The sequence below is a fragment of the Leucopleurus acutus genome, assembly GCF_964270905.1.
Source record: "Leucopleurus acutus genome assembly, chromosome: 20".
Classification (NCBI taxonomy): Eukaryota; Metazoa; Chordata; class Mammalia; order Artiodactyla; family Delphinidae; genus Leucopleurus; species Leucopleurus acutus.
Genome location: NC_139162.1, coordinates 4,578,560 through 4,606,129, shown reverse-complemented (window position 1 = coordinate 4,606,129; position 27,570 = coordinate 4,578,560). Strand labels below are relative to the sequence as shown.

Genomic DNA, 27,570 nt, shown 5'->3' with positions numbered 1-27,570 from the left:
ACAGGGCAGTGGGCAGCTGGCTGCGCTGTGGACGGTGGCGTTAGAGGTGAGGGCAGGGCCTCCCGCAAGAGGAGGACGCCGTAGAGCAGGGGGTCTTGGACTTGACCGTAACTAACCTCACCATACAAGCGTCCCTGGGAGAGCTTGTCCCACACGGATTGCCGGGGCTCTGACTCAGTGGGTCTGGGGGGAGGGCCCGAGATTCTGCATTCCTAACATGCTCCCCAGGGATGGGATGCTGCCGGTTTAGGAAGCGTCACTCTGAGCAGTGAGGCCATGGCTACAATTACCCTAGTCGGGGCTCCAGCAAGAGGTGGCGCTAGGGAAGAAGGTGGAGCCCCAAAAAGAAGGCTCAGGTGACTGGGTCTTCAGAGGTAGGGGGTGGTGGCAGAGGGTGGAGCCTCAGCCACGAGGGGCTCCCAGAAAAAGCAGAGCTCTCAGAGGCCATGATGCATGAGAACCTCCCCCAAATAAGGATGCGTTCCATCCCATCTTGTAAACCACAGAAAGTTCCATGAGGCAAAAAGACTGTTAAGTATTTCCAGGTCAGTAAGAGAAAAGGCTCCTGTGTCCACCGCATACCTACTTCCCCAAGGTTATTTCTGATTTCTTGTCTAACAGCCCCTTTCATCTCTCTCATCCCACTCGGTCCATGGGAAACTTGCAATTGAAAGAAAACTGACTGTGGTCATTTCACTTGTGACTTTGAAAGGATGAGGTTCTTCAGTTTTTAGCAGAAGAAAATCACTCAACACCTCTCAGTCATAAGGTAGAAATGGCAGGATAGCTGGTGAGGAAGAGATTCTCCAAAATAAATAGCAAGAGAATCATTCTTTTAAAAACTTTATCCTACTTCCCTGTGCCTTGAGCGACATTCAAGATGACCCAAGGTCTACTTGCTTTTCCTGGTCTATTCTAATCTTTATTAGTTTGCCAATTACTTTTTTATTATTATGAAAACATCCAGGCACACACAATGCCCTTCTCATGCCATGTAGGAGGAAAGGGCCCGTGAGAACCCTTTGCAAATGTTTGCTTAGCTGGCCTTGTCAGCCTGTGCCATAAAACCAAGGAAACCTTCTTGCCGTCACCGTAGAAACCGGGCACAGTCCCTTGACCAAATTCCGTCACCTTGGTTTATATAACTTACCCCTGAAGGCTCCATGGCCTCCAGGTGAAAGGCCGCCATTCATATACCGTATTTCTTTGATTCTAAGACACACATTCTTTTTCACCTTCTACCTTCTCTGAAGTGAGACTGCTTCTCACAAGTGAGGTGATAAGTAAGCATCCCGGCACCGTTAATGGGCAGTATGTTTTTAGAGGTGCGCAGGATAATGGTGCCCTTCCCAATCAGCAGCGCCTTAGATCTGATGAAATACGGTAGCCATGCGTGGCTTCGGTTCATCCTCGGCGGGGCGGTGGCGGCGGCGGCGGCGGGGCTTTCTGATTATTAACCAACCTATGTAGAGCGCTCACTGTGTGCTAGGCCAGGGTGGGTCCAGGCTCTTGCACTTGCCATGTGTTCACTCATTCCTGTGTGTTCACTCAGCAAATATTTACTGACTACCTGCGGGACTGTGCTCTGCAACGGGTGAACCACGCTGGGGCTTGGCATGGTAATGCTCACCCCACAGCTCTGCACAGTCTGCCCCGCACTCTCCAGCCTCCCCAATCGGCCTGAGGTCACTGGCAAGACACAAATCCTGCCCACAGGAAGGGGATCCTGTGCTCAGTCCCAATGCAGATTCCCAAGGGAGGAGCTCATTGGCTCAGCTGGAGTCACATGTTCTTCTCTAACCCAATCAACCTTGGCTGTGGGAGGGCGGGGCCCCGTGGTACAGAAAGAGTGGTGGGGGGTGGGGGGCGTCCTAAGCAGATGAGCAGACAGCACAACAGCCTGCTTAGGCAAAGGCCTCGCCGTGCCACTTCACCTCCCCCAACTTTCATTTCCTTGTCTGGTTTTCTCACAGCAAATGTCTAAACCATTAGACCAATTTAGAGTAAAATTCAAGGGACCCAGGGAGGACCCTCTAAACCTAATAATTCCGCTTCCCACTTAGTGCCTGATTCCGGAGATTGCTTTCATAGGGCCCAAGACTTTTGTCTCTAATAGATGACAACAATTTAAATGCAAAAGCACTTAAATAGGCAAAACAAGGGACAGACTAATTCACACTGAAGTGTGGATGTCTGGTAGGAAAGCAGGGTTTCGCAGGGGGAAAGCTCAGAGCAATGGATGCTGAAGGAGGAGGCAGGTGTGTCATGGGACTGGCAGCAGAGAACAGAACAGAGAAGGTGGGGGAACCACGGACAAGCTTCACCGGGTAAACATGCTGCCAACGCCAGGTGCGATGCACGTCATCGTTAAGTGCGTGCTCGAGGTGATCCGCCTGGCCTTTTCGATCCAGCCTGGCTGTGGCCGCCATTCCCGAGGGTCTGCCCATCGTCGTCACAGTTACGCTGGTCCTGGGAGTGCTACGGATGGCCAGGAAGCGGGTCATTGTGAAGAAGCTGCCGATCGTGGAGACTTTAGGTGAGGGAACCCAGCTGGTTGGATTCTTATGAATTGGACTGCGTGGGCATTTTAGTGCCCTGCTGATTCTACCTGGGTGTTTCCTAAGCCTGAGAGTTGGTGGTGACGACTTCTTGTTCCTATAAACTCTGGTGTCTTCTTGTGCCAGGTTGCTGCAATGTCATCTGTTCTGATAAGACGGGGACTCTGACTGCCAATGAAATGACTGTCACCCAACTTGTGACATCGGACGGGCTCCACGCCGAGGTGAGCCTGTGTGAACTTATAAGGTTCAAGTCCAGGTTGTGCCCTGCCAGACCCCTTCCTTCCCAGAGAAAGCACGCGGAGTCTTCCAGAGAACAGTAAGAAAGAAGCAAATATGGGTTATGGGACAATCTCCCTGCTACCAGTAGCAGCAAGGAGCACGACTGGTGGAAGGCAGCCACCCTCTGGCTGGCAGAGGATGTCCACATTGGATGGATGTTCACATTGTCCGTGCTTCCTGTCACATCACAGCCACAGAGTAATCGCAGCAGAGATTACTGCCAAGGCTACGATATTTGCTACCGGCTCTACAAGAAAGAGCTTGCCCGCCCCGGTTCTAGAACATAAGCACCCTTGTATGCTAATACTTGGTTTTCATAACCGTAATTTTTACCGGCTGAAGAATGCCCTGTTGCATTTTACTGAAGCATGGCACTTGGTGAGGTATCTGATTAACACGTAATCCTGCAGGGGACACTTCACGCTTGGAGACGTGTTCGTGGTGGGACCGTGTCCTTGGGGATGGATTCCCCAGAAAGGGATAGGGGTCAACCGGGGAAGCGTCTTTTTGCCTCCTAGTGACACCCCGTTTTTTGCCTTTGCCCTGTAGGTCAGCGGAGTTGGCTACAACGGCCAAGGGACTGTCTGTCTTTTACCCTCAAAGGAAGTCATTAAGCAGTTTTCCAACATCTCAGTGGGGAAATTAGTGGAGGTAAGTGTCAAAAGCGCCACCGTGGAAGTAAACATGCATTTAAAACAGAGCTAATGGGGACTCTCTCCAGAAAGAGAGACAGCAGTTGGACCAGCTGGTTCTCGGTGATGACTGGGCCACGGCCCAGGAGTCAGGTTGTCACGGCGGCCCAGATACAGATGGAAATATGGGACGTAAGGGAAGAGCTGGGAGCCCCTTCCTCCCCCCTTGCTTGCTGGACAGGGAAGGGGCTCCGTGAATGTTGGGAAACAAGCACGGGATGAACGCTGCCTGTTGTGACCATCAGTACTTGTAACGTGAGCCATACCTGTCCTGGCAGGAGCTCACGTCCCCTCCCCACAGGAAGTTTGACCACCATCCTCTCCGCGCAGGTCCCACCTCCACGGTGACAATTAACAGAGCCCTGAGAGGGCTGCCCCGTTATCTCAGTTGTGCAGATTAAGAAACAGGAGCTCGGGACTTCCTGGCGGACCAGTGGTTAAGACGCAGCGCTCCCAATGCAGGGGGCACAGGTTCGGTCCCTGGTTGGAGAACTAAGATACGGCATGCTGGCATGCACAGCGCCGGCCAGAAAGAAAAACGGGGGCTCAGAGAGGTAGCCTGAGTGCCCAAGGTCCCCCAGTGAGTGGGAGGGAGCCGGGATTCACCCCCGTGCTCTTTTTGTCTATTTGTTTGTACTTCTCTTTTTTCAGTTATTATTTTAAATTGAGATGTAGGTCGCACATCACAGAATTCACCCTTTTAAAGTGCACAGTTCAGTGGGTTTTAGTATATTCACAAGGTTGTGCAGCCCTCACCGCTATCTAATTCCAGGATGCTTCGTCGCCCCAATCAGAAACCCCGTCCCCATTATCAGGCACTGGCCATCACCCCACACGCGTGACCCCCCAGTCTGCCTGCCTCCCCACTGTAGTTCCTCGTGACAGCTGTGTGACGACCCACATTCAGCAGAGTCAGTGAATATTAATCATGTGGATTTTGAGACTGATGTATTTTGAAGAGTAAACTTGTCCCTGGCCCCCATGCCAGCCCCAGCTCTGAAAATGGGTGCAGCGTTCAGGCACCTTTTCACGTGCCTGAGTAAGCCCGGAACCCCGGCGGGTGCAGCTCCGAATACTAACAAACGACCTTCGGACACCTCTCCTTCCAGGCAGGCTGTGTCGCCAACAACGCCACCATCAGAAAGAACGCCATGATGGGGCAGCCCACGGAGGGCGCCTTGGTGGCCCTGGCAATGAAGGTAGGTCTGTGACGTCTGCGTGGGGAATTCTTTCTCTCGGAGCTACACTGGCAGCACAGTTGGATGTCCTGTCTGAGTGAGGGAGGTCCTCACGTGGCCTTGTCCTCTTCTTGGAAGGACACCGGTCATGCCGTCGTGGGCTCCCCCAACAACCTCATCTTAACTTCGTTACACCTCCAAAGACCCTATTTCCAAATCAGATCCTGTTCGCAGGCACTGGGGAATTACACCTTCCGTAAGTCTTTGAGGGACACGCTGCAACCGATGACACTCCCCTAAACATCCCCTTTTTAGATGTTTTTTCCCTAATCACTCCCCCCATGGGATTTTAATACCGCAGGTATTATGGAAAGACCCAAACGAACTTTTTTGTCAGCCCAGTAGTATGTATCTGTTCCTGTACTGTATGGGTGTCTGTGCTTTATACATAAAAGGAGATTTTTTTTCACCCCCTAAGAACCCATTTTCACCCCTTGGGGGGCGATGGGATGCACGGGTTAGGATTGGTTTACAACTGGGGAAACCAAGGCTCAGAGCTGTCAAGGAACTGGCCTGAAAGCCATCAAAGAGCGAGTGAATGTGAGGCCTGGCAGGGACCCCAGGTGGTGACCGCAGGCGCCCCACTTCCCAGGGCTCCTTTTGTTGCCTCTTCAAGTCTGAAACATTCGTCCCGGCAAGAAACCCCACAGGTTCCAGCTAGAAGCTGTGGCAGAGGCCATCAGGGTCTGCCCCTGGGACAAGAGAAAAGAGAGATTGCTTTCTTTTCCCGTGGGACGTTTGAAAGCAAATGGCTTTTCTCTGTGTGCTGAACGCTTGGATTTCTCATCTGCCTGAGGTGGTTTGAATAATGAATAATTTAAAGGGACTGAGCTTTGCATAGAGATTGGTTTAGGATGACTCACTGAAAACGTCCCATTTTATTTTCCTAGATGAGCTTAAGTGATATTAAAGATTCATACATGCGAAAAAAAGAGATTCCATTCAGTTCGGAACAGAAGTGGATGGCGGTTCAATGCAGCCCCAGGAATGAGGTGAGTCTGCCTCAAAGCAAAATGCAGCAAAGCAAAATGCAGACGTCAGAAGAGTTTAAAGTTCCTGGCTACTTCTGTGAGCTTCCAAATACGTGAAAGTATAAACCTTTGATTACCTCGGGTCCTCTTCTGAGATTGTCATCTGAATCTCTGGTTCTCAAAGTGGGGTCCCTGAACCCGCAGAAGCATCACCTTGGAATTTGTTTGAAATGCAGATTCTCAGGTTCTGCCACTGACTCAGAAATTCCAGGGCTGGGACCCGGTCATCTGTGTCTGCCGGGGATTCTGATGCAAGTTCACGTGTGAGACTCGCCTACAGTACAATGACTGAGTAATTACCACTGGAGTGACTGCATGTCCTTACTGATGACACTGACCCCACTGCTAACTTAGGGTCCTTTATTCGCATCCCTGTGCTGAATTCTTTACACGCATGATCTCACGTAACTGTCATAACGGGGGAACGAGCCTTCATCCTGAAGGGGGATCCAGGACACACACCCCAGCATCCACCGTAGATGGCGTGGACGGTGGGCTCGTACGTGTGTGCACAGATAGGTTCTAGGCCACCTGGGGAACAGGTACCGAATTCCTACTAGCTGTGCCTGGGTGGGGGGATTCAGCCGTTTTTCCCCCACTTTTTTCTTTTTAAATTTTCTGTAGCTTTTCAGATTTTCTACAATGAAGAAACTTTTTTTTTTTTAAGAGATTTTTTATCGCCTTCTACCTTTTTCTCCAAACTTTCTGCTCTTTCTGGAATATGTCACGTCTTGCCCATGCTGAGATTTCCCGTCTCGTTCACAGTGGCGGGTACCTCGGCCAGCTCATCCCAGCTCTTTGCCATGAGTGGACAGGCCTATAAATTCTGGGTGCTTAAGAAGGGATTTGGATTTTTTTTTTTTTATGTTTTAATACCTTCAAATCTTATTTTCCCCCCAAAGGCAATGGTAATATATTTTCATTGAAAAATATTATAGAAATGTAACTTTAAAAACGCAAGCTCACGACAATTCTGCCCCTCTTTTCTCCCTCCCCACTCCCCACCCATGCCGACACCCCTTAGCAGTCAGAGATAGAGTGTTCCAGGTTCTAAATGTGCGAATGCAACACGGGGGGTAGTAGTTTCAAAAGAAGGTCATGCCGTATACAGTGTGTGTAATTTGCTCTCTTCCCTTAAGTGCTGTCTTGGACAGCTTTCCGTGTCAGTTTGCACAGGCTCATTCGCTGCCCACTGCAAGCAGGAAGGCGCTGTGCTCGTGCCGGGGTTACAGTGTGACCCACACTGACAAGGCCCCTGGCGCTTACGGTCACTCTCAGGGAGACGGCGCTTCACAAATGCACAGGAAACGGGTCAGCTGCTCATTTGGGTTCATTCTTATGGGCCAAGTTCATGGTGCCTGCCTTGCTTGGAAGTGTCCCTGAAATAGACATCTAGGGGTCAGTCACACACTTAAAGACACAGCAATGGCTAGGATATGACCAGTTCGTGAAAGGTGCAGATGCTCTGAGTGACATTAACCAGGGAGCCCGATGTAGGGCAGGCCTGGGTTGGGTCAGAGATCGGCCTCACCCCTCTCTGGGCTGCAAGGTATTCCATCACATGAATTTCCTGTAACTTCTCTAACCTGTCCTGTATTGGTGAACAGTGACGGTCCGGGATAAATAGCCCCGCCGTGAACATCTCTGTGTGGATGAGGTGACGGTCACCAAGAGCTGAAGCAGCCGGTGTCAGCCCATTTTTTTCCTTTTGTCTTTTCCAAGGAGCAGGAAGACATCTACTTCATGAAGGGGGCCTTCGAGGAAGTGATTCGTTACTGTACCATGTACAACCACGGGGGTATCCCCCTGCCGCTGACGCCCCAGCAGCGAGCCTTCTGCCAGCAGGAGGAGAAGAGGATGGGGTCGCTTGGCCTGCGGGGTCAGTGCCTGTGGTCCCAGCCCCAAGCTCTAAGTTTGCACCTAACACTGACTTCTCAAGTGTATTGACGCAGGGTCCCGAGTCAACGCGGTGATGATCAGAGCGGTGTCAGGCAGGATGCTAATGCAAGCAAAGCCAGGGTGGACTCTCTTGGGCAGATGAAAGATAGGGAGACCCCCACCCATCTCAGCCGCCAGACGATACCCGTTATCCCAGACGCAGCTCATGCGTGCAAGGAGAGGTTCTGAGTTTTCCAAGACAGGTGGACAGGCCTCCCCTGAAACTGATTTTCCCGACTGGTCGTCCTGCTCACGGCTCACTGTCAGGGAAACCCAAAGCTCTTGTAAATTAATACAGACATTTCATTCCTTGGCCATTTCCAATTTTCTGCACCAGGGCCAACGCCTTCCCCAATGGGCTGAACATTAAACCTCATGTTTCCCGTAGTGTCATATGTCAGCCTGTCCGTTTTCGGAGAAAATGTCTGAAAACACTCTGGAACACGTGTATTCCCTCAGGGGAAAGTGAGAAGCGTTGGCTTCCTGTATTGGTTTCAGTTGGCCTAGTTTTCCCCTTCAGGGGACAGTAATTATAAACTGACGAGCCTATAAGGTGAGGACATGTCAGGACAGAGCTGAGCTTGGCAGGGCAGGGAGGGTTGCCTTGAGAAAGGGGGGAATGGTACCCGCATCGCTGGCGCACCCCCCTGCATCACTGGTACAGTGTCATGACTGAGGGGTCACAGCTGGAACTTGTTGGCCATAGCTCCCCTCCAGTATCAGTAAGGTCAGTTCTCACACCACCCCCTCTCAGAGCACCTGTCCCCAAGAGCCGGGTCTGGCTTCTGTGCCCCTGAAACAGAGTCCTCTGACCCGTGTTGCCTCCTGCACGTTTTTCTTGACCTTGGTGGCTGTCGCCCCGAGTCTGCTGGCAATGACAGAGGAGGGCAGAGCAATGACAGATAGGCCATCAGAAATGTGCCCCTATGTGCCAGCCCACAGGTGTGCTCGCGGCCACTCCCCGTGGGGACTGCACCCCCAGCAGAGGCCCGTCTCCCGCTGGGCACGTTGTTGCTACTTCCATCGTGGGTGAGCCGTCAATGGCCGCTGCCCTGCACGGGCCTGACGACCATCGGGAAGATCATCCCTCCTCTTTGTGGTCCAGGGACTTAGTGCCCAAGCCCCTCGCGGACAGAAGAGGGTCTGGGACATGGTGGGGCTGGGGACGAAAATCTTCTGAACCTTCTGTGGGTCTGGCTCTGTCCGCAGTGCTGGCCCTGGCTTCTGGGCCTGAGCTGGGGGAGCTGACGTTCCTGGGTCTCATCGGAATCATCGACCCTCCGAGGGCTGGCGTGGAGGAAGCGGTCCACGTTCTCTCTGATTCGGGCTTGTCCGTGAAAATGATAACGGGAGATGCTCTGGAGACGGCCTTGGCGATAGGTAACCAGGGAATGGGGTGGAGGGTGAGGGTCGCTACCACTGCTTACTCCTCGAGGGACCTGGTCAGGAGAGCTCACGCCTACCTTCCACGTGCTTGGAAGAGATTCTGAGGTTCGAGGACCAGCATCCCACCTTCCGAGTGGGTGTTTGTCTCTAAGATGTTGGCAGGTTCTCCTAAAGAGGAAAAGACCTCGTGTGCACCAAGAACCTTCTCTGCCCTGGGGCCTTCCATCCATGATCTCACCTCATCTCCACAGGCAGCATCACTGCCAGTGCACACTTCCAGTCTGGCTTCTGCCAGTAGCGGTGTGCCCTTGGCAAATCATTGAGCCACTCTGGCCCTCAGGCTTTTCATCAGCAGAGGGCTAGCAACCTTCCTCCTCCTACTCTTTTTATTACTGTTAGCACGGTTGCCACACCTTGGGTTTCTTCCCCCTCTGTCTTGAGGCAGCCTGGCACCATGGAAAGATCACAGACTCTGGAATCAGACAGGAAGAACGATGTCAGTTCCAGGATTAGCACTTACCAGCCCTATGACCTTGGGAAAGTCACCGCTGTCTGTTTCCTCATCTTTAGAGTGGGGATAAGAGGCCTTGGTTGCCAGTTCGTTCTGTGGATGGAATTAAGGTCAGATACCATAGCAGGGGCTCTCTCATTGGGGCCACCGTGGTTTTGTTTTTCCCTGTGGCCCAGGCGGGGCCTGATGTCAGGTAGGTGGAGTGAGGGGCAAGTGCAGGGACCACAGTCTCAGGCCCTCAGAAGGGACTGTCCGCACCTTGCAGGAAGAAACATCGGCCTGTGCAACGGGAAGCTGAGCGCCATGTCCGGGGAAGAGGTGGAAAGCGCCGAGCAGGGCGAGCTGGCCGAGCGCGTCGGGAAGGTGGGGCCCTCCCGAGGCTCGCCGCCGAGGGGCACGGGGTGAAGGTGCCGCCTCCTCATTCACTGATGCCCGGCCCTCTCCCGTCTCCGTATCCAGGTGTCTGTCTTCTTCAGGACCAGCCCAAAGCACAAACTCAAAATCATCAAGGTCAGTTGTGTGCCTCTCTGGTCCCTCAGGGCACAGCCCAGGGCGGTGGCGGCTCTGCTCACAAGGTGGTCCAGGGCCCAGCGGTGGCCGCCTCCTCTGCACTGGCCTCTGGGGAGGGGAGAACTGGGGGCCCCGTGCCACGTGTACCAAAAGCGGGGAGCGGGAATTGGGTGGTGCAAAGGGAGAAGCGCAGAGGCCAGCCTTCGTTAGTCGGGTGCTCCTTGGCGTATTCCTGTATTTAACCCCAGGCCTTAGTTTCCTCATCTGTAAAATGGGGATAATATGAATGACAGAATGACACCAGCTAATTCACAAGGCAGGAGAGGACGAAACGAAGCTGGGGGGCTTTCCTGGCTGTCCAGTGGTTAAGGCTCCACGCTTCCAATGTAGCGGGTGCGGGTTCAATCCCTGGTCAGGGAACTACGATCCCACATGGGATCGGCCAAAAAAAAAAAAAAAGAAAGAAACGAAGCTGGGCCTGTGAAGGCCTTGGCCGCCGCCTGGCCCACCGCAGGTGCCTTCTGTTGGCGCATCAAAAACGAAACGACTAGAACGAGAGACTCCTGTGTGGTTTCCCACACATGGACGCTTTGAAAAGTTGTTCTTTAACACTTGTGTTTTCTCTTTTGTGTCATTTTGGGGTTTTTTAGTTCTACAGAGTAAATCTCTGTGCCAGTCATTCCTCAAAGAAAATATTAATACTTATTGGGTACCACATGGATTCAGGGGACGAGTTGATTATATTAATGGTTGTTGACTGAAAAAGAAAGCACACCGTGAGAGTTGTGGGTTAAGTTTTATTGGGGGCAAAATGAGGACTACAGGGTTTCCCTGAAGGTGGCGCAGTGGTTGAGAGTCCGCCTGCCGATGCAGGGGACACGGGTTCGTGCCCCGGTCCGGGAGGATCCCACGTGCCGCGGAGCGGCTGGGCCCGTGAGCCATGGCCGCTGAGCCTGCGCGTCCGGAGCCTGTGCTCCGCAACCGGAGAGGCCACAACAGTGAGAGGCCGGCGTACCGCAAAAAACCAAAAAAAAGAGAACTACAGCTGGGGAGACAGCGTCTCAGCTCTGAGGGGCTCTGAGGGGCCACTCCGAAGAGGTAGGGGGTGGGGTACGTATGTGACTTCAGTGAAGGCGGTACCAGCAGTCATGCACGTGTTTTGGCAGAAGGCTGCTCCTGGCCACGAGGAGCAGACGTCTCTGTTAGTGATTTTAGGGCTTTTCTAGATACGAAAAGTTGTACGAATCTGGGCGCATAAAATCTGCTCCTGGAAACAGCTAACCATCTGAAGGCTTGTTCTGCCAGTTCTTCCCTCGTTCCCGATCTCCGCCCTGAACTCCTTTCAGCGGGTGTGGAAGGTCAGCGGCTGCAGTGGCCAGTGACTTCGACCTTGTAGAACCAGACGGCGAGCGACAGTTTTTAGCTGGCGTGGTGCCGGATAACACATTCACGCCTGTGCTCTGTGCCGGGCACTGTTCCCTCTGTGTTCTTGGTTTAGGGCTCACAACAGCCCTGGTAAGGAGAGACCGTGCTCCCACTCTGCAGATAGAGAAGCTGAGGTTAGGTTCAGGGCTTGCCCAGTGCCCACAGCTCATACGGGGGGAACTGGGATTCAGACCCGGGCCAGCTGACCCCAGTGCCCTCTAGAGAGGGGCCTTTGCCGTGGACCACTCTGTGAGAGGCGGGGCAGGAGGAGGGAAGGATCTGGAAGGAAGGTCCTCAGGCTGCAGGCCTCCACTGGCCTCCTCTTTCCAAAGGCTTTGCAGGAGTCGGGGGCGATCGTGGCCATGACGGGGGACGGGGTGAACGACGCGGTCGCCCTGAAGTCGGCAGACATCGGGATTGCCATGGGGCGGACAGGGACGGACGTCAGCAAGGAGGCCGCCAACATGATCCTGGTGGACGACGACTTCTCAGCCATCATGTAATTTGCTCTTTAGGTGTTTCTTTGGTGGCAAAAATGCCTGGGGTGGCAGCCCCCTCCTCTGCTGTGGTGGATACATACGGTGTCCCCAGGCCCACTCCCCCCATGGAAAGCAGGGCCACGGGGGCTCCGTCTCCTTGGTGGGTCACCGAGGGGCAGGGGCCACTTCGGGAGCCTTGGGTGAGGGCTAGGGTCCCAGGGCTCGGACGAGAGAATGGTCTACAGTCTTTGGACAGAAGGGCGATCGTGGCTTGGCGACCAGCCCCCAGTGGCTGAAGGCACCTGTTAGGACATGAGCATATCCTCTACTGGTGATTCCCCGAGAATGCCAGCAAGGAGAATCGTGACCTCTGCTGACACCGTCGCTTCCTTTAGCAGGTGACGGAGCTGGCTGACCCTTCTCTCCCGGCCGTCTTGGTGAATAAATGCTTTCTCCTCTCTTGCAGGAATGCGGTGGAGGAAGGCAAGGGGATTTTTCATAACATCAAGAACTTTGTCCGATTTCAGCTGAGCACGTAAGTCGACGCCGGCGTCCCCCCACGTGCCAGGTCTGGGAGCAGCTCGTGACAGTGCCCTGTGTGTGCCCTGCAGGAGCATCTCGGCCTTGAGCCTCATCACTCTGTCCACCGTGTGCAACCTGCCCAGCCCCCTCAATGCCATGCAGATCCTGTGGATCAACATCATCATGGATGGGCCGCCGGCGCAGAGGTAAGGCAGTGGGCTGGCGGGAGCGTGCACGGGAGATGGCGAGGGGAATGCACCAGGCGCAGGAGGAGGCGTCTGGTGGGCGGGCAGGGGGACGGCGAACTTTCTGCTCCTCTGCCTGGAATGCTCTCCCTGAGCTACCTGCATGGCTCGAGCCCTCTCTTCATTCAGGTCACTGCCTCCAAGAAGTCCTCCCTGATTTCTCTAGCAGCAGCCTCCTCCCTCCCAGTCACCTTACCCTGCTTTATTTTTGTCTAGAGGGGAACATATTTCCTTGTTTATCTGGTCATAGTCCATCTCCCCTTTAGGACGTCAGCTTCCTGGGGGCAAGGCTTTTCTGTTCCCTGTAGGATCCCCGACTCCTACCATGGTGCCCGGCACACACCAGGTGCTCAGGACGTTATTGGCTGGGTGAATGAGGAGGGAGCGTGAGGCTAACGGAGTGAATGCTGCAGGAGGAAGGATGGGCTCTGGAGGCAGGGAGGCCGATGTGGGCAAGCAAGGCGCCTCCCTGTGTCTGAGCACATAGCGGGTGTTGCTCTCGGTGCAGCTGAATTGTTAGTTATTAATCTAATCACCACCAGTGATGGCTTTGCTCCCCCCACCACGCCCAGCGAGAGGGCCACCTCTTATACGTGCTCTCCCTGTGAACGGGGCCGCGGGCAAAGCTGGACCCCAGCCGTATCTGCCCAGCGTGGGCACCCCCCAGCCTGCTCCCTCCTGGGTGCCCCACACCGTCCACTGCGGGCCTGGCCCCGATCCCGCTGCCTTGGAGTTGGCTGAAGGCAGGACCCCTCAGTTGCTGAGGGGCTCTTCAGTGGGCAGGGCCTGGATCCCATTTCTCCAGGCCAGCGGGGATGAGGCCAGGCCTGAGCTGGGGGCGGGGGTCTCCGAGGTGATGGGGAACAACCGGGCACCATTCAGGACCACGTGGTCGGTCACAGGCATGGTCTTCTCTCACCGCACTCATGGCTGGGGAGGCAGGAGGGCGGTGGAGCTGCCAGGCTGCCGGTGGGGTCCAGGCTGTGGCGGCGGAGCAGAGGACGTGAGGCAGGAGGGGCCGGGGACAGCCTGGAGGCACTGCCCGCGCCCGTCCAGGCCTTCACTGTGGACCCTTGTGCGTCGCTTTGCCGGTGGCCTCGCGCGTTTAACCCCTGCACGTCTTTTCAGTGGTTTAGTTCAAAGCGTCCCGTTTTGTTCCGAGCAGCTTGGGGGTAGAGCCGGTCGACAGGGACACCCTCAGGCAGCCGCCACGGAACGTCAAGGACGTGATACTCGGCAGAGCCCTCATCCTGAAGATCCTCCTGTCGGCCGCCACCATCATCAGCGGGACCCTCTTCATCTTCTGGAAAGAGGTGGGGGAGTCCTCATGGGCTCGGCCAGCGGGTCTGTGTGGTCCCGGCCCCCAGGGGTGCAGGCGCCGTGGCTGGGGGAGACAAACACACGTGCAGGGGAGGGGGCAGCAGAGGGTGGGGAAGGACTGCGAGCTGATGCTGCAGAGGTGGGACCGGGCGGAGGGGAGGTGAGGCCTCACAGGCAGAGGAAAGGCAGCAGGTTTCTTCCTAAATGGGACACAGTGCCTCTCCTGCTTTGTATTATCCCCAGGAAACAATCTGACATCTAGTAAAAGAAACTCCTGTCTAATTCTCAGGAGGTGACTGGTTGGGAGATCTTTTTTTTTTTTTTTTGCTGTACGAGGGCCTGTCACCGCTGCGGCCTCTCCCGTTGTGGAGCACAGGCTCCAGACATGCAGGCTCAGCGGCCATGGCTCACGGGCCCAGCTGCTCCGCGGCATATGGGATCCTCCCAGACCAGGGCACGAACCCGTGTCCCCTGCATGGGCAGGCGGACTCTCAACCACTGCGCCACCAGGGAAGCCCGAGATCTTATTTTTTATTTAATTTTTATTTTATATGGGGGTAGAGTTGATTTACAATGTTGTGTTAGTTTCAGGTGTACAGCAAGGTGATTCAGGTATACATATATATGTATCCATTCTTTTTCAGAATCTTTTTCCTTATAGGTTATTACAGAATACTGAGTTCCCTGTGCTACCCAGTAGGTCCTTGTTGCTTATTTACATGTAACAGTAGTGTGTATAAATTAATCCCAAACTCCCAATCTATCTTCCCTGCCAACGATTCCCCTTTAGTAACCATAAGTTTGTTTTCAAAGTCTGTGAGTCTGTTTTGTAAATAAGTTCATTTGTATCATTTTTTTTTAGATTCCACATATAAGTGATAGCATATATTTGTCTTTGTCTGGCTTACTTCACTTAGTATGATAAGCTCCAGGTCCATCCGTGTTGCTGCAAGTAGCATTATTTCACTCTTGTTTCTGGCTGAGTAATATTCCATTGTGTGTATGTACCACCTCTTCCTTATGCATTCCTCTGTTGATGGACGTGGAGGCTGCGTCCATGTTTTGGCTTTTGTAAGTAGTGCTGCTGTGAACATAGGGGTGCAGGTATCTTTTCAAGTTATAGCTTTGTCTGGCTAATTCAATTTTTCGTTTTTTAAGGAACCTCCCTACTGTTCTCCATAGTGGCTCTACCAGTTTACATTCCCACCAACAGTGTAGGAAGGTTCCCTTTTCTCCACACCCTCTCCAGCATTTATTGTTGTAGGCTTTTAGATGATGGCCATTCTGACCGGTGTGGGGTGTTCTCTCTTACAGTTATGGTTTGCGTTTCTCTAATAATTAGTGATGTTGGGCATCTTTTTATGCACTTTTTGGCCCTCTGGATGTCTTCTCTGGAGAAATGTCTATTTAGATCTTCTGCCCATTTTTTGACTGGGTTGTTCTGTTGCTATTGAGCTGTCTGAGCTGTTTATATATTTTGGAGATTAAGCCCTTGTCAGTTGCCTCATTTGCAAATATTGTCTCCCATGCTGTGGGTCGTCTTTTATTTTCATCACTCTAGGAGGTGGATCAAAGAAGATATTTCTCTGATTTATGTCCGAGTGTTCTGCCTGTGTTTTCCTCTAGGGGTTTTATAGTGTCTGGCCTTCCATTTAGGTCTTTCATCCATCTGGAGTTTATTTCTGTGTATGGTTAGGGAGTGTTCTAATTTCATTCTTTTCCATGTAGCTGTCCAGTTTTCCCAGCACCACTCACTGAAGAGGCTGTCTGTTCTCACTGTAGGGGATCTTCCTGTGCGTCACCTTTCCATGGCCTGCAGGTTCAGACAGCCCCTGTGCTGACATGGCCAGGGAGCTAGATAGAGAATTAGGCAGGTGATCGTCCAGGCGTTTAAACCCCAGCTCGCCCATGTGCGGGAGGCGGGATGGGGCGCTGGACAGCCCCCAGCTCTGTTTTTCTCAGGTGTTCCCCACACCACCCCCAAGGAGCAGCTGGGCTCTTGCATCCTCAACGGCCCGGAAGGTGGAAGAGGCCCCACCTTTGTCCAGCGCGTGTGCTCAGCCAGGCGGGGGAGAGAGGCACCAATCTCAGCTCTCACACAGCGGTCCTGAGGATGGGGTCCCCGCCTCCCCTGCACCTTCTCACCCTGTGCACTCGTGTTCCAGATGCCCGAAGACAAGGCAAGCACCCCGCGTACCACAACCATGACCTTCACCTGTTTCGTGCTCTTCGACCTCTTCAACGCCTTGACCTGCCGCTCCCAGGTGAGCCCCCACCGCCCCGGCTCACGCTTTCCCGGCCCTCGTCTCTAGGCGGCTCCTGTGCCCCAACTGTGAGCTTCTTCTCCGCAGACCAAGCTGATATCCGAGATCGGCTTCCTCAGGAACCGCACGTTCCTCTACTCCGTGCTCGGGTCTGTCCTGGGGCAGCTAGCGGTGATATACCTGCCGCCCCTGCAGAAGGTCTTCCAGACGGAGAACCTGGGGGCGCTCGGTGAGTGGGAGGGGTCACCCGGGACCGCAGCCATCCTCGCCGCATGCACGGGGCAGCTGCAGACCTTTCTGGGGCGTGAAGTCCCCGCATGGGGCCTTCCTGTCCCCAAAGGACTCGGCTCGTTCCTGGACATCTGCACTGGGTAGGAGGGGGCGACGTGATGGGGGGAGTGGAGAAGGCGGGAAACACGGGGGTACCTGCTAGGAGTCAGGGGAGGGCACAGGGGTCTCAACGTCCCGGCCCACCCCCTCCCCGCCCCACAGCAGGAGGCTCAGAGCAGGGACGGTGAGGCCCAGGGGCAGCGCCAGGATGGACCACAGTCTGGGCTCAGCCTGTGATGTGCTGCCCCAGCTTAGGAGTGAGGTTACCCTGTTGGGGGTTTTAACAGGGCCTGTGTCACTGGGACCCACTTACCTGGAGGCAGGAGTGGGCCAGCAAGCACTTCCTGCTGAAAGGGCCACATGCAATTACCACAGCTCTCTGGGCCCCAAGCACACATGCCACGTGGGGCACCCCGGGGACTGCCCTGCACCTTCAGCAGGCTTCTCTACGGGAGCTGCGCCGGGTGGCTTGGCCTCCTGTGCCTGAAACGGTGGTGACGGGGACCAGAAGTGGGAGGAGGGGGCCTGGAGAGCAGCAGTGCAGGGAGGGCACCAGGGTGCCCGCCGACCCAGCTTTCCACCGGCAATCCCAGACACCACCGGGGAGCCAGAGGGTGAGGGGGCTGGGGAGGCGGCCCCCCAGGGCAGCCTCCAAGGCAGAGCACAGGGCGGGGCACCTCCCAGGATCATGAAAAGCTCAGCGGCGTCCGAGGTGGTGGAGACAAGGGCTCTGAAAAACCTTTGGGCAAGACTGGGAACCCCCAGCTTCTCCTTCCCCAGAATCTAAAAAGCAGGGTCCCTGAGGGTACGGAGAAAGGAAAAAAACCTAAAAATGTTTTTTTACAGATGTCTCCATCCACTGGGAATTCAGGAAGCTTCCCAAGTCTAAAGGAAGTGCAGGGCCTGTGCCGGACACCATGTCCGTCATGCACCGTTGACAGCAGGGAGCCCAGAAAAGGCTCAGGGGGAGAATGTAGGGGTCAGAACTAGCCGGAATCGGGCGGGACTGGGAGCCTGAGCCGTGGCGGGGGCGTCTGCCCAAGCAAGGGTCTCCTTACAGCTGAGGCTTGCAGCCTGCCCGCCCCCCAGCTCTGAGCCGCCTGCAAAGACCAGCTGGTCCTGGTGGCTGGCGCTGCAGCGTTTTGGATGCTGGGCTGGGGAAATCTCTGCCCCATCAGGACAGTGGAAAGTCTGGTCCTCGGCTCCCGGGTCCTGGCCCCTCGCCTCTGTGACTCAGAACGAACCAGGCACGGGGAACGGAACTCCGCGGCCCCCTGGGCTCCAGTGCTGGGCACCAGAGGGGCCAGCTTGCGCTCTCTGACCTTTTTCTCTCTTCACCTGTTGGCAGATCTATTGCTTTTAACTGGATTGGCCTCCTCCGTGTTCATTTTGTCAGAGCTCTTCAAACTATGTGAAAAATTCTGCTCCAGACCCCAGAAAGCCCAGATCCACCAGGAAGATGTATAGTGGACCCCGACCCATGTAAAATTCCCCTAAATCTATATTTTTATGTGACTGTGGCCCTCCCCCTGCCCCGCCTCTTCCGAGAGGTGCTCTCAGGACACCGTGGCGTCAGGTCACTCACCTGGCTATTCCTGGGAAACCGGCGGGGAGCTTGGGCTCAGCCTTGCGTCCATCCACCACTGTGTCCCGCCAGGCCCTGGGACAAACAGTGAAGGACCTGCACAGAAACACCTCACTATTTATTAAATCACAATGATTTTTATTAACCACGTCTGGCTACATATCTGTGCCATAGCTTGATGCCGTGCAGCCCCTGGTAGGATGGGAAGGTGGGGGCTGGGGAGAGGGCAGGACCCAGGCTTCTGGTTGCACTGCCCAACTGAGGCCCCCTCTCCTCATCCGTAAAAGGGGGGCTTTCGGTATTTCTAATGATGATTATTTTGATGGATTTAATCAGCCCTTTCCTACACGTGGCCGGGTGGGAAACGCACAACCTCAAGTTCATGACCACGTATGTGGCAAGAGGCAGTCACATCCTGAACAGGCTAAACAAAGGCCTCGGCTTTTGAGGCTGAACAAGGCGTGGCCTTTCCCTCCAGAATCAGGAACCGGAATATGTCCCCCCAGCCTGAGGCTTCTTTCCCACTGGCCCCAGGGCTGTTCTTAACACGTGTCTGCCCTTCCAGCTGAAAGATGGCAGAGCAGGGATGTCTGTGGCCAGGCAGAAACCACCACGGAGAACCAGAAATGCAACTCCACCTTTCATGAAATGAGGCCACAGCTATAACTGCCCCCCGCCCCGACGCAGGGCTTTACAGAGAAATCCAACCAACAGGATGGAGAGGAGACAAAGAGAAGGACGGTTGTGTTAAGAAGTTGGCTTACGTGACTGTCGGGGCCAGGGAGTCCGACATTTCCAGCGCTGGCCGACAGGCTGGAGGCTCAGGAAGGAGTTGGTACGGCAGGGCTCGGGTCTGGGTTCCTTTCTTCTCGGGGATCTCAGTCTTCTAGCCTTCAACTGATTGGATGAGGCCCTCCCACATGATGAAGGTCATCTGCTTCATTCAGAGTCTACTGGTTGAAATGTTAATCACATCTAAAAAATCCCAGAGACATCTAGGCACCATGGCCTAGCCAAACTGACACACACAAGTGAATCACTACACCCAGCCACAGGAGCTGTGAGACAGGCTGCCCCGGGTGGTAACACCCAGGCCAGACAGGGTGAAGAAGGTCAAAGTGGACCCCTGAAGCTCCCAGGCAAAGCCCACATTCCTCCAAAGTAAGATTCACAGCCTCACTAGGCTCCTTGGCCCCCAGTGACAGCAGAGCTAAATGAGGAGACACACACATAAGCCATCCCCACAAGAAGAGGGGAGGGGCTGGCTGGAGAAGACCCCTTGGGGGCAGGGGTGATACCTGCCCACAGCTACCAACCTTTAGCGACTGCCTAGACGTAAAGCCAAATAACGTCACACACACACAGCCTGCTACGGGGCTTCTCTCTGAGTCAGGGACACTCCCTGCGGCTCCCTCCCTTTTCAGGATTCTTCAGCAAATTGCTGGCCCAAGCAATAGGTTTCTCATTAAAATAATAACTAGGGTCGATTCATACTTGCAATAGAAACAACAAAAAAGTATTCTTAACCCTTACTTATACCATACAGAACAAGCCAGGATAAACTGCAAATGTAAAAGGTAAAACAGTAAAGTTTTTGAAAGAAAAAATAGGGATAGGTAAATTTTTACCAAATAAGACACAAAGAGCTAGCCACTAAGTGTTATATATACTGGATCGACTGGACTGCATGCAAGTGAAGACGCTCTTCTCGTCAAGGATGTAATAGAGAGAACAGGACCATTAAGCAGCTTAGCTCCATTTATTTTTATAGAACTCTACCCATCAACAGCAGGGGGCCGTTCACCAAAATAGACAGTAAAGAAAGAGCAGAAAACAATGAAGTTGAAGGCAAAAATAGAAAAAAAAAAAATCAAAACCAGTTCTTTGAAAAAAATCAATGGAAGTGTCAGTCTTGCTAGAGATTCATCCAAGGAAAAAAAAGATACAAACTACCAATATTAGGAATGAGAGATGGTATACCATACAGATCCCTCAAGATAGTCCCAAAATAAAGGAACCCTAAGCACAACTTTATGCACTTAAACTCAACAAGTCAGATGAAATAAACCAATTCCTTGAAAACCACAAACTACTAAAACTCACTGAAGATGAAATAATACATAATCTGAGTAGTCGTATAACTAGCAAAGACACTGAAGTTATCATTAAAACCATCCCCCGAAAAGGAAATCACAAAAGCCAGATGGTTTCACTGGTAAATTTTACTAAACGTTTAAAGAAATAACAATCCTGCACAATCCCTTCCAGGATATAAGAGGAGGGAACACTTCTCAACTCATTTTATGAAGCCAACATTACCCTGATATCAAAACCATACAGGGCTTCCCTGGTGGCGCAGTGGTTGAGAGTCCGCCTGCCGATGCAGGGGACGCGGGTTCGTGCCCCGGTCCGGGAGGATCCCACATGCCGCAGAGCGGCTGGGCCCGTGAGCCATGGCCGCTGAGCCTGCGCATCCGGAGCCTGTGCTCTGTAACGGGAGAGGCCACAACAGTGAGAGGCCCACGTACGGCAAAAAAATAATAATAAAATTTTAAAAAACCATACAAACACAGTACCATAGACCAACATCCCTCATGAACACAGAGACAAGAATCCTCAATGAAATATTAGCAAATTGGATCCAGCCATATATAAAGAGTACAAGACACCATGAGCAAGTGGGATTAATCCAAAAATGAAAAGCTAGGTCAATATTCAATAATCACTGCAATCCACCATATTAATAATCTAGAGAAGGAAAACCACATGGTCGTATCAATTGAAGCAGGAAAAGCGTAACATTCAAACCCCATTCATGATAAAAACTCAGTGAACTAGGAATAGAAGGAAACTTCTTGAACCAAATGAAAAGTATCTAGAAAAAAAAAACCCTACAGTCAACATCATACTTAATGATGAAAGACTGAATGCTTCCCCCATAACATTAAGAGCAAAGCAAAGATGTCCAGCCTCACCACCCCTATTCAGCATAATACTGGAATTCCTAGTCAGTGCAATACGGCAAGAAAAGAAAATTAAAAGGCACTGGAAAAGAGATTTAAAAGGGGAAAATAAAACGGTCCCTATTCACATGACACAGTGTATGTAGAAACTCCCAAGGAATCTAAACACAAAAACCTTTCCAGAACCAATAAGTGAGTCTAGGGAAGCCACAGATACAAGGTTAACAAAAAATCACTGGTATTTCTATATACTAGCAATGAACAATTGGAAACTGAAATTTTAAACATAATACACATTTACAATGAAGCAAACTGAAATACTTAAACTAACAAAACATGTTTAGGATCTGTTTGTGTGCTGCAAACTACAAAATGCCAATGAAAGAAATCAGAGAAAACCTAAAACAATGGGGAGACATACTGTGTTCATGCCTTCGAAGGCTCAATATAGTAAAGATATCAGTTCTCCCTAAATTGGTCTATAGATTTAACACAGTTTCTATCAAAATCTCAGCAGGATCTTTTTTTAAGACATAGACAATCTTATTCTAAAATTTATATGAAAAGACAAAGGAACTATAAAATAGCTAAAACAATTCTGAAAAAGAGGTAAAAAGTTGGAAGAAACATATTTCCTGGTTTTAAGACTTACTATATAGCTACAGTAATCAAGACAGGGCAATATTGGTAAAGTAACAGACACACAGATCAATGTCAGAATAGAGTCCAGAAATAGTCCCACACAAGTATAGCCAACTTATTTTTGACAAAAAGCCAACAGCAATTCAAGGGAGAAAAAATATTCATTTCAACAAATGTGCTGCAACAACTGGACATCCATAGCAAAAAAGAAACTCTTATACTTTCTACAAAAATTAACCAAAAATGGGCAATAGACCAAACCACAGAAGAAAACAAAAGAGAAAATCTTTGGAATTGAGGATTAGGCAAAGAGTTCTTAGACGTGACACCAAAAGTACTATCCGTAAAAGAAAAGAAAAACTGATAAATTGAATTTCACAAATTTAAAAACTTTTACTCATGAAAGTTACAATTAAGAGAATTTTTTAGAACCTACACACTGAAAAACATTTTCAAATCATATCTAACAAAGGACTTGAGCAAGAATATTTTTTAAATCTCAAAACTTAACAGCTAAATTTTACAAAAAGGGCAGAAGTCTTGAACTGAGTCTTCACCAAAGAGGACATACCCACGATAAGTAAGCACAAGAAAAGATGTTCAACATCATTAACCAGTAGGGAAAGGCAACCTTAACCCACAATGAGATACACTACACACCTATTAAAGTGGCTAAAATAAAATACTGACAATACTAAGTGATGACAAGGATACACAGCATCTGGAACTCTTATATGTTGCTGATGGGGATGTAAATGCTACAGCCTCTCTGGAGAACATGGCAACATCCTGTAAACTTTAACACACACTTAGCACGTGACCCATCACCTATTCCTAGGTATTGATCCTAAAGATGACTTATCACACAAAAATCTACGCATGGAAGTTCATGGCAGGTTTATTTACAAGAGCCAAATCTTAGAAATAACCCAAATGTCCTTAAGAGGGTGAACAGATAAAGAAACTGGTACAACCATACACTGGAATTCTCCCCAGCAATGAGAAGGAACATGCACAGAACAACTTGGATGGATCTCATGGGTATTATGCTGAGTGATAGTATCCAGTCTTAAAAGGTTACATACTAAATGGTTCCATTTACAGAGACCCCCAAGGTGACAAAATTAAAATGATGGAAAATGGATTTGAGGTTGCTAAGGGTAGGATTAAGAGGGTGTGACTGTCGAGGGAGAACCTGAAGGAGTTTGGGGGTGATGGGATAGTTGTGTATCCCAATTGTAGTGGTGGTTTCACTGATCTACACGTGTAATAAAATTTCATATAACTTGTGGCAGGGGTCCCCAAGACTACCCTCAGGCTCAGTGATTCTCTAGAAGGACTCACACGAAGAGGACAACCAGAGGCTCTGTGTTTTGAACCCTCCCAGAATCTTCCCTTTATCTGTCTCATTTGTATCCTTTCCCTGTAATAAATACGACCATCAGTATGATAGGTTTCCATGAATTTTTTTTTTTTTTTTTTTTTAGCAAATTATCCAACCTGAGGGTGGTTTGGGGAATTCCCTGAACTTGCAATTGGTTTCAGAAGCCTTCGGTAGACTTTGCTATCTGGAGGACTGTGCCCTTAACTTCAAGTAGGCCTCAAATCAGGTACTGTGGAAAAACTGGTAAAATTCACATAAGGTTTGAGCTGTTTAGTTCATAGTACTGCATTAACTCTGATTTTCTGGTTTTGATCATTTGGTCTGTGGTTATTTAAGATGTTTCCATTGGGGGAAGCTGGGTGATGGGTACACAGGAACTCTCTGCACTATTTTTACAACGTCTATGTCAATCTAAAATTATTTCAAAATAAAGTTCAAGGAAAAAAAAAGACTCAAAAAAATTGAGCAAAAATATACCAGGCAAATGCAGACAACAACACATGCAACAGGGGTGACACTACTAACGTCAGATGAGATTTTAAAAATCCAGGCCACAAGCATTCAGTGAGACAAAGAAGGGAATTTAATAAGACATAACCACCACCGAAAATCTAATAGGCCTGTGTATGTACCAACACAACATCCAAATTCATAGAGCACAGTAGAGGAAATTTAGGAAAAACACAGAAACTTCACTAGGAGACTCTTAACTGACCACAAGCAAGGAAATAAATTGATCTCAAAAAGTAGATACAGGTGACCTCACTCATCACTAACCTGCCATGTAAGGACACCACTGAAACCTCGATTGAGTCCAGAAAGTAGATGTGATACAGTTGACCTCTCTAATCACTGTTCAACAAAACCACAAAAGAGGCTTCCCTGGTGGCACAGTGGTTGGGAGTCCACCTGCCAATGCGGGGGATACGAGTTTGTGCCCCGGTCCAGGAGGATCCCACATGCCGCGGAGCAGCTGGGCCCGTGAGCCATGGCCGCTGGGCCTGTGCATCCAGAGCCTGTGCTCCGCAACGGGAGAGGCCACAACAGTGAGAGGCCCACGTACTGCAAAAAAAAAAAAAAAAACCCACAAAAGAAGCTGTGGAGAAATTCTCTAGCACACCAAAATTGTAAAACTCTTGGGCCCAAGAAAAAATCAAAATGGAACTACAGAAAACCTGGAAGCTCATCACACACACGCCAATCAGAATCTATAAATGCAATGGTCACGCCGCAAGGTAAAGCAGAGCTCACAGAAAAAAAGTAGTAGCCCCATATATTCTCATTTACTCTCGTTTTATTTAGTCATTTAATAATCAACTCAAAAAAATGAAAAATAAATATAAAAAAGCAGCAAAAATAATATAAAAACAATATTAACTACAAAACAAAATTGGTAGAACCTAACCTAGGGAAAAAAATGAAAACACAGAAAAAAATCTACAACTACGAAAAATTTCAGTCAATCTATATAAATTAATTTGAAGACTTAAATGATGTGGAAAATTTACTACGAAATATAAAAAATCATCAAAACTGATCCCAGCAGAGATTTCAGACAACCCAGATGATTAAAAAAAAAAAAAAAAAAGGATAAGGTTATCAATAATTAACCCCTTCCCTCCACCACCAAACCAAGAAATACCAGATGAATTCTACCCAAACTTTAAGGAACTCCTTTCATTTGCATTTTCTAGAACCTGGAAGATGGAAAGATTCTAAATTTTTTTTGTAAGGCCAGCACAATTTTAAAGCGTGACTTACATAAAATCTGACCAAAACAAAACAAGAAACCACAGACCAACTCATTTATACACACTGCCACAAAAACACTAAACATAGGCCAACTGAATGAACACATTAAGAGTGACAGTTTCGGGCTTCCCTGGTGGCGCAGTGGTTGAGAGTCCGCCTGCCGATGCAGGGGACACAGGTTCGTGCCCCAGTCCGGGAAGATCCCACATGCCGCCACATGGAGCGGCTGGGCCCGTGAGCCATGGCCGCTGAGCCTGCGCGTCCGGAGCCTGTGCTCCGCAACGGGAGAGACCACAGCAGTGAGAGGCCTGCATACCTCAAAAAAAAAAAAAAAAGACAGTTTCAAGCACAAAGATGGGGACTTCCCTGGTGGCAGAATGGTTAATAATCCACCTGCCAATGAAGGAGACATGGGTTCAAGCCCTGGTCCGGGAAGATCCCACATGCCGCGGAGCAACTAAGCCCGTGCGCCACAACTACTGAGCCTGCATGTCACAACTATTTAAGCCCATCCTCTGCAACAAGAGAAGCCACTGCAATGAGAAGTCCACACGCCACAACGAAGAGTAGCCCCCGCTCACTGCAACTAGAGAAAGCCCACGCACAGCAATGAAGACCCAATGCAGCCAAAAATAAATAAATCGATAAAATTAAAAAAAATTTTTTTTAAAAGCACAAAGATGGCTCAGTATTTGGAACCTTAATATTTGGAAGAATTTGGTATTTCTTATTAATAACTCTGAAGAAAAACATGGATGCTAAAAAAAAAAGCTTTTTATAAAATTGAACATCTACTCTTGACACTCTTAATAACAAACACAAAGGGGTACTTTCTTTGCATGAAAAGTGTATACTTTTATATATATATATATATATATATATGAAATATCTCAAAACAAAAGCCAGCATCACACTTAATGTATAAAAGACTAGATGGGGCTTCCCTGGTGGCGCAGTGATTGAGAGTCCGCCTGTCGATGCAGGGGACATGGGTTCGCGCCCCAGTCCGGGAGGATCCCACGTGCCGTGGAGCGGCTGGGTCCGTGAGCCACGGCCGCTGGGCCTGTGCGTCCGGAGCCTGTGCTCTGCAACGGGAGACACCACAACAGTGAGAGGCCCGCGTACCGCAAAAAAAAAAAAAAAAAAAAAGACTAGATGCATTTCCATTCAAGTCAGAATAAGAAGGATGCATCGTTTTTGTTCAAATTCGGAAAGTATTTGCTGATACAATTAATCAAGAGGAAGAAATGAAAGGTCTAGAAATCAGGTAGGGAAATTATCCTTATTTCCAGGTATGCCATCATAATAGCTGCAATCAACACAGTGTATACCTTAAACTACACAATCTTATGTGTCAATTATATCTCAATAAAGCTGGGGGGAAAAAAAAAGAAATCACACAAGCCAAAACGTAACAGAAAGATGCCAGGGGGAAAATGTCAAAATATCTTTAAAAAAAAAAAAGCAAAAACAATCCTTCAAAAATAAAGGGAAGGGGCTTCCCTGGTGGCACAGTGGGTGAGAGTCCCCCTGCCGATGCAGGGGACAAGGGTTCGTGCCCCGGTCCGGGAAGATCCCACATGCCGCGGAGTGGCTTGGCCCGTGCGCCATGGCCGCTGAGCCTGAGCGTCCGGAGCCTGTGCTCCGCAACGGGAGAGGCCACAACAGTGAGAGGCCCGCACACCGTAAAAAATAAAAAAATAAAAAAAATAAAGGGAAGGACTTCCCTGGTGGCACAGTGGTTAAGAATCCGCCTGCCAATGCAAGGGACACGGGTTTGATCCCTGGTCCGGGAAGATCCCACATGTCACAGAGCAACTAAGCCCATGCACCACAACTACTGAGCCCACGCGTCGCAACTACTGAAGCTCATGCGCCCTAGAGCCCGCACACCACAACTACTGAGCCCGCGTGCCTAGAGCCCGTGCTCCACAACAAGAGAAGCCACCGCAATAAGAAGCCCACATCAAAGAGTAGCCCCTGCCCGCAGCAACTAGAGAAAGCCACACGCAGCAACGAAAACACAACGCAGCCAAAATAAAATAAAGGCAAAATTCTTTTTCAGACAAAAAGAATCATAATAGCTGCAAACTCCCAGAGAGTTCATAGATTATCAGAAACAATGAACAGCAGTAGTTCTCTGTGTGAGGTCCCCAGACCAGCCACAGCAGCATCACCTGGGAATGTATTAGCAATGTAAATTCTCTAGTCCCTCCCCAGAACTACTGAATCAAACTCTGGGAGTGGAGGTCCCCAGTCTGTACTTTAAGAAGCCCCCTGGGTGATTCTGATGCGGGCTCAAGGTCGAGAACCACTGGATAAAAGAATTCAGTAAGGTAACGGGGTACAACACTACGCAGAAAAATCAAGAGCTTTCCAATGTTCAAAGAATCATCAGTTGGGGCGGGGGGGGGGGGGGGGAGGGGGAAGTCCACTCACAGTGCCAGCAATGACAACAAAAATTTACATAGCAAACTGAGATGTTCCTGTTCTTGGAAGAATCAGCATTAGCC

General features: G+C 50.6%; 1 protein-coding gene across 1 annotated transcript in view; it reads left to right on the top strand.

Moving 5' to 3' along the window:
* The window catches only part of ATP2C2 (ATPase secretory pathway Ca2+ transporting 2), a gene marked incomplete at both ends in the record, with an annotated part of 75,543 nt that extends 57,345 nt beyond the window's left edge, over positions 1-18,198 (top strand). The window contains 16 exons of the mRNA XM_082862469.1: positions 2,412-2,536; positions 2,685-2,782; positions 3,390-3,491; positions 4,642-4,731; positions 5,661-5,762; positions 7,524-7,680; positions 8,949-9,119; positions 9,902-9,999; positions 10,096-10,146; positions 11,904-12,070; positions 12,517-12,585; positions 12,662-12,778; positions 13,983-14,130; positions 16,303-16,401; positions 16,489-16,630; positions 18,080-18,198. Coding sequence (XP_082718595.1) covers positions 2,412-2,536; positions 2,685-2,782; positions 3,390-3,491; positions 4,642-4,731; positions 5,661-5,762; positions 7,524-7,680; positions 8,949-9,119; positions 9,902-9,999; positions 10,096-10,146; positions 11,904-12,070; positions 12,517-12,585; positions 12,662-12,778; positions 13,983-14,130; positions 16,303-16,401; positions 16,489-16,630; positions 18,080-18,198 — 1,855 coding nt within the window. The remainder of the gene's footprint in view (positions 1-2,411; positions 2,537-2,684; positions 2,783-3,389; positions 3,492-4,641; positions 4,732-5,660; positions 5,763-7,523; positions 7,681-8,948; positions 9,120-9,901; positions 10,000-10,095; positions 10,147-11,903; positions 12,071-12,516; positions 12,586-12,661; positions 12,779-13,982; positions 14,131-16,302; positions 16,402-16,488; positions 16,631-18,079) is intronic.
* Positions 18,199-27,570: the final 9,372 nt, after the last annotated feature.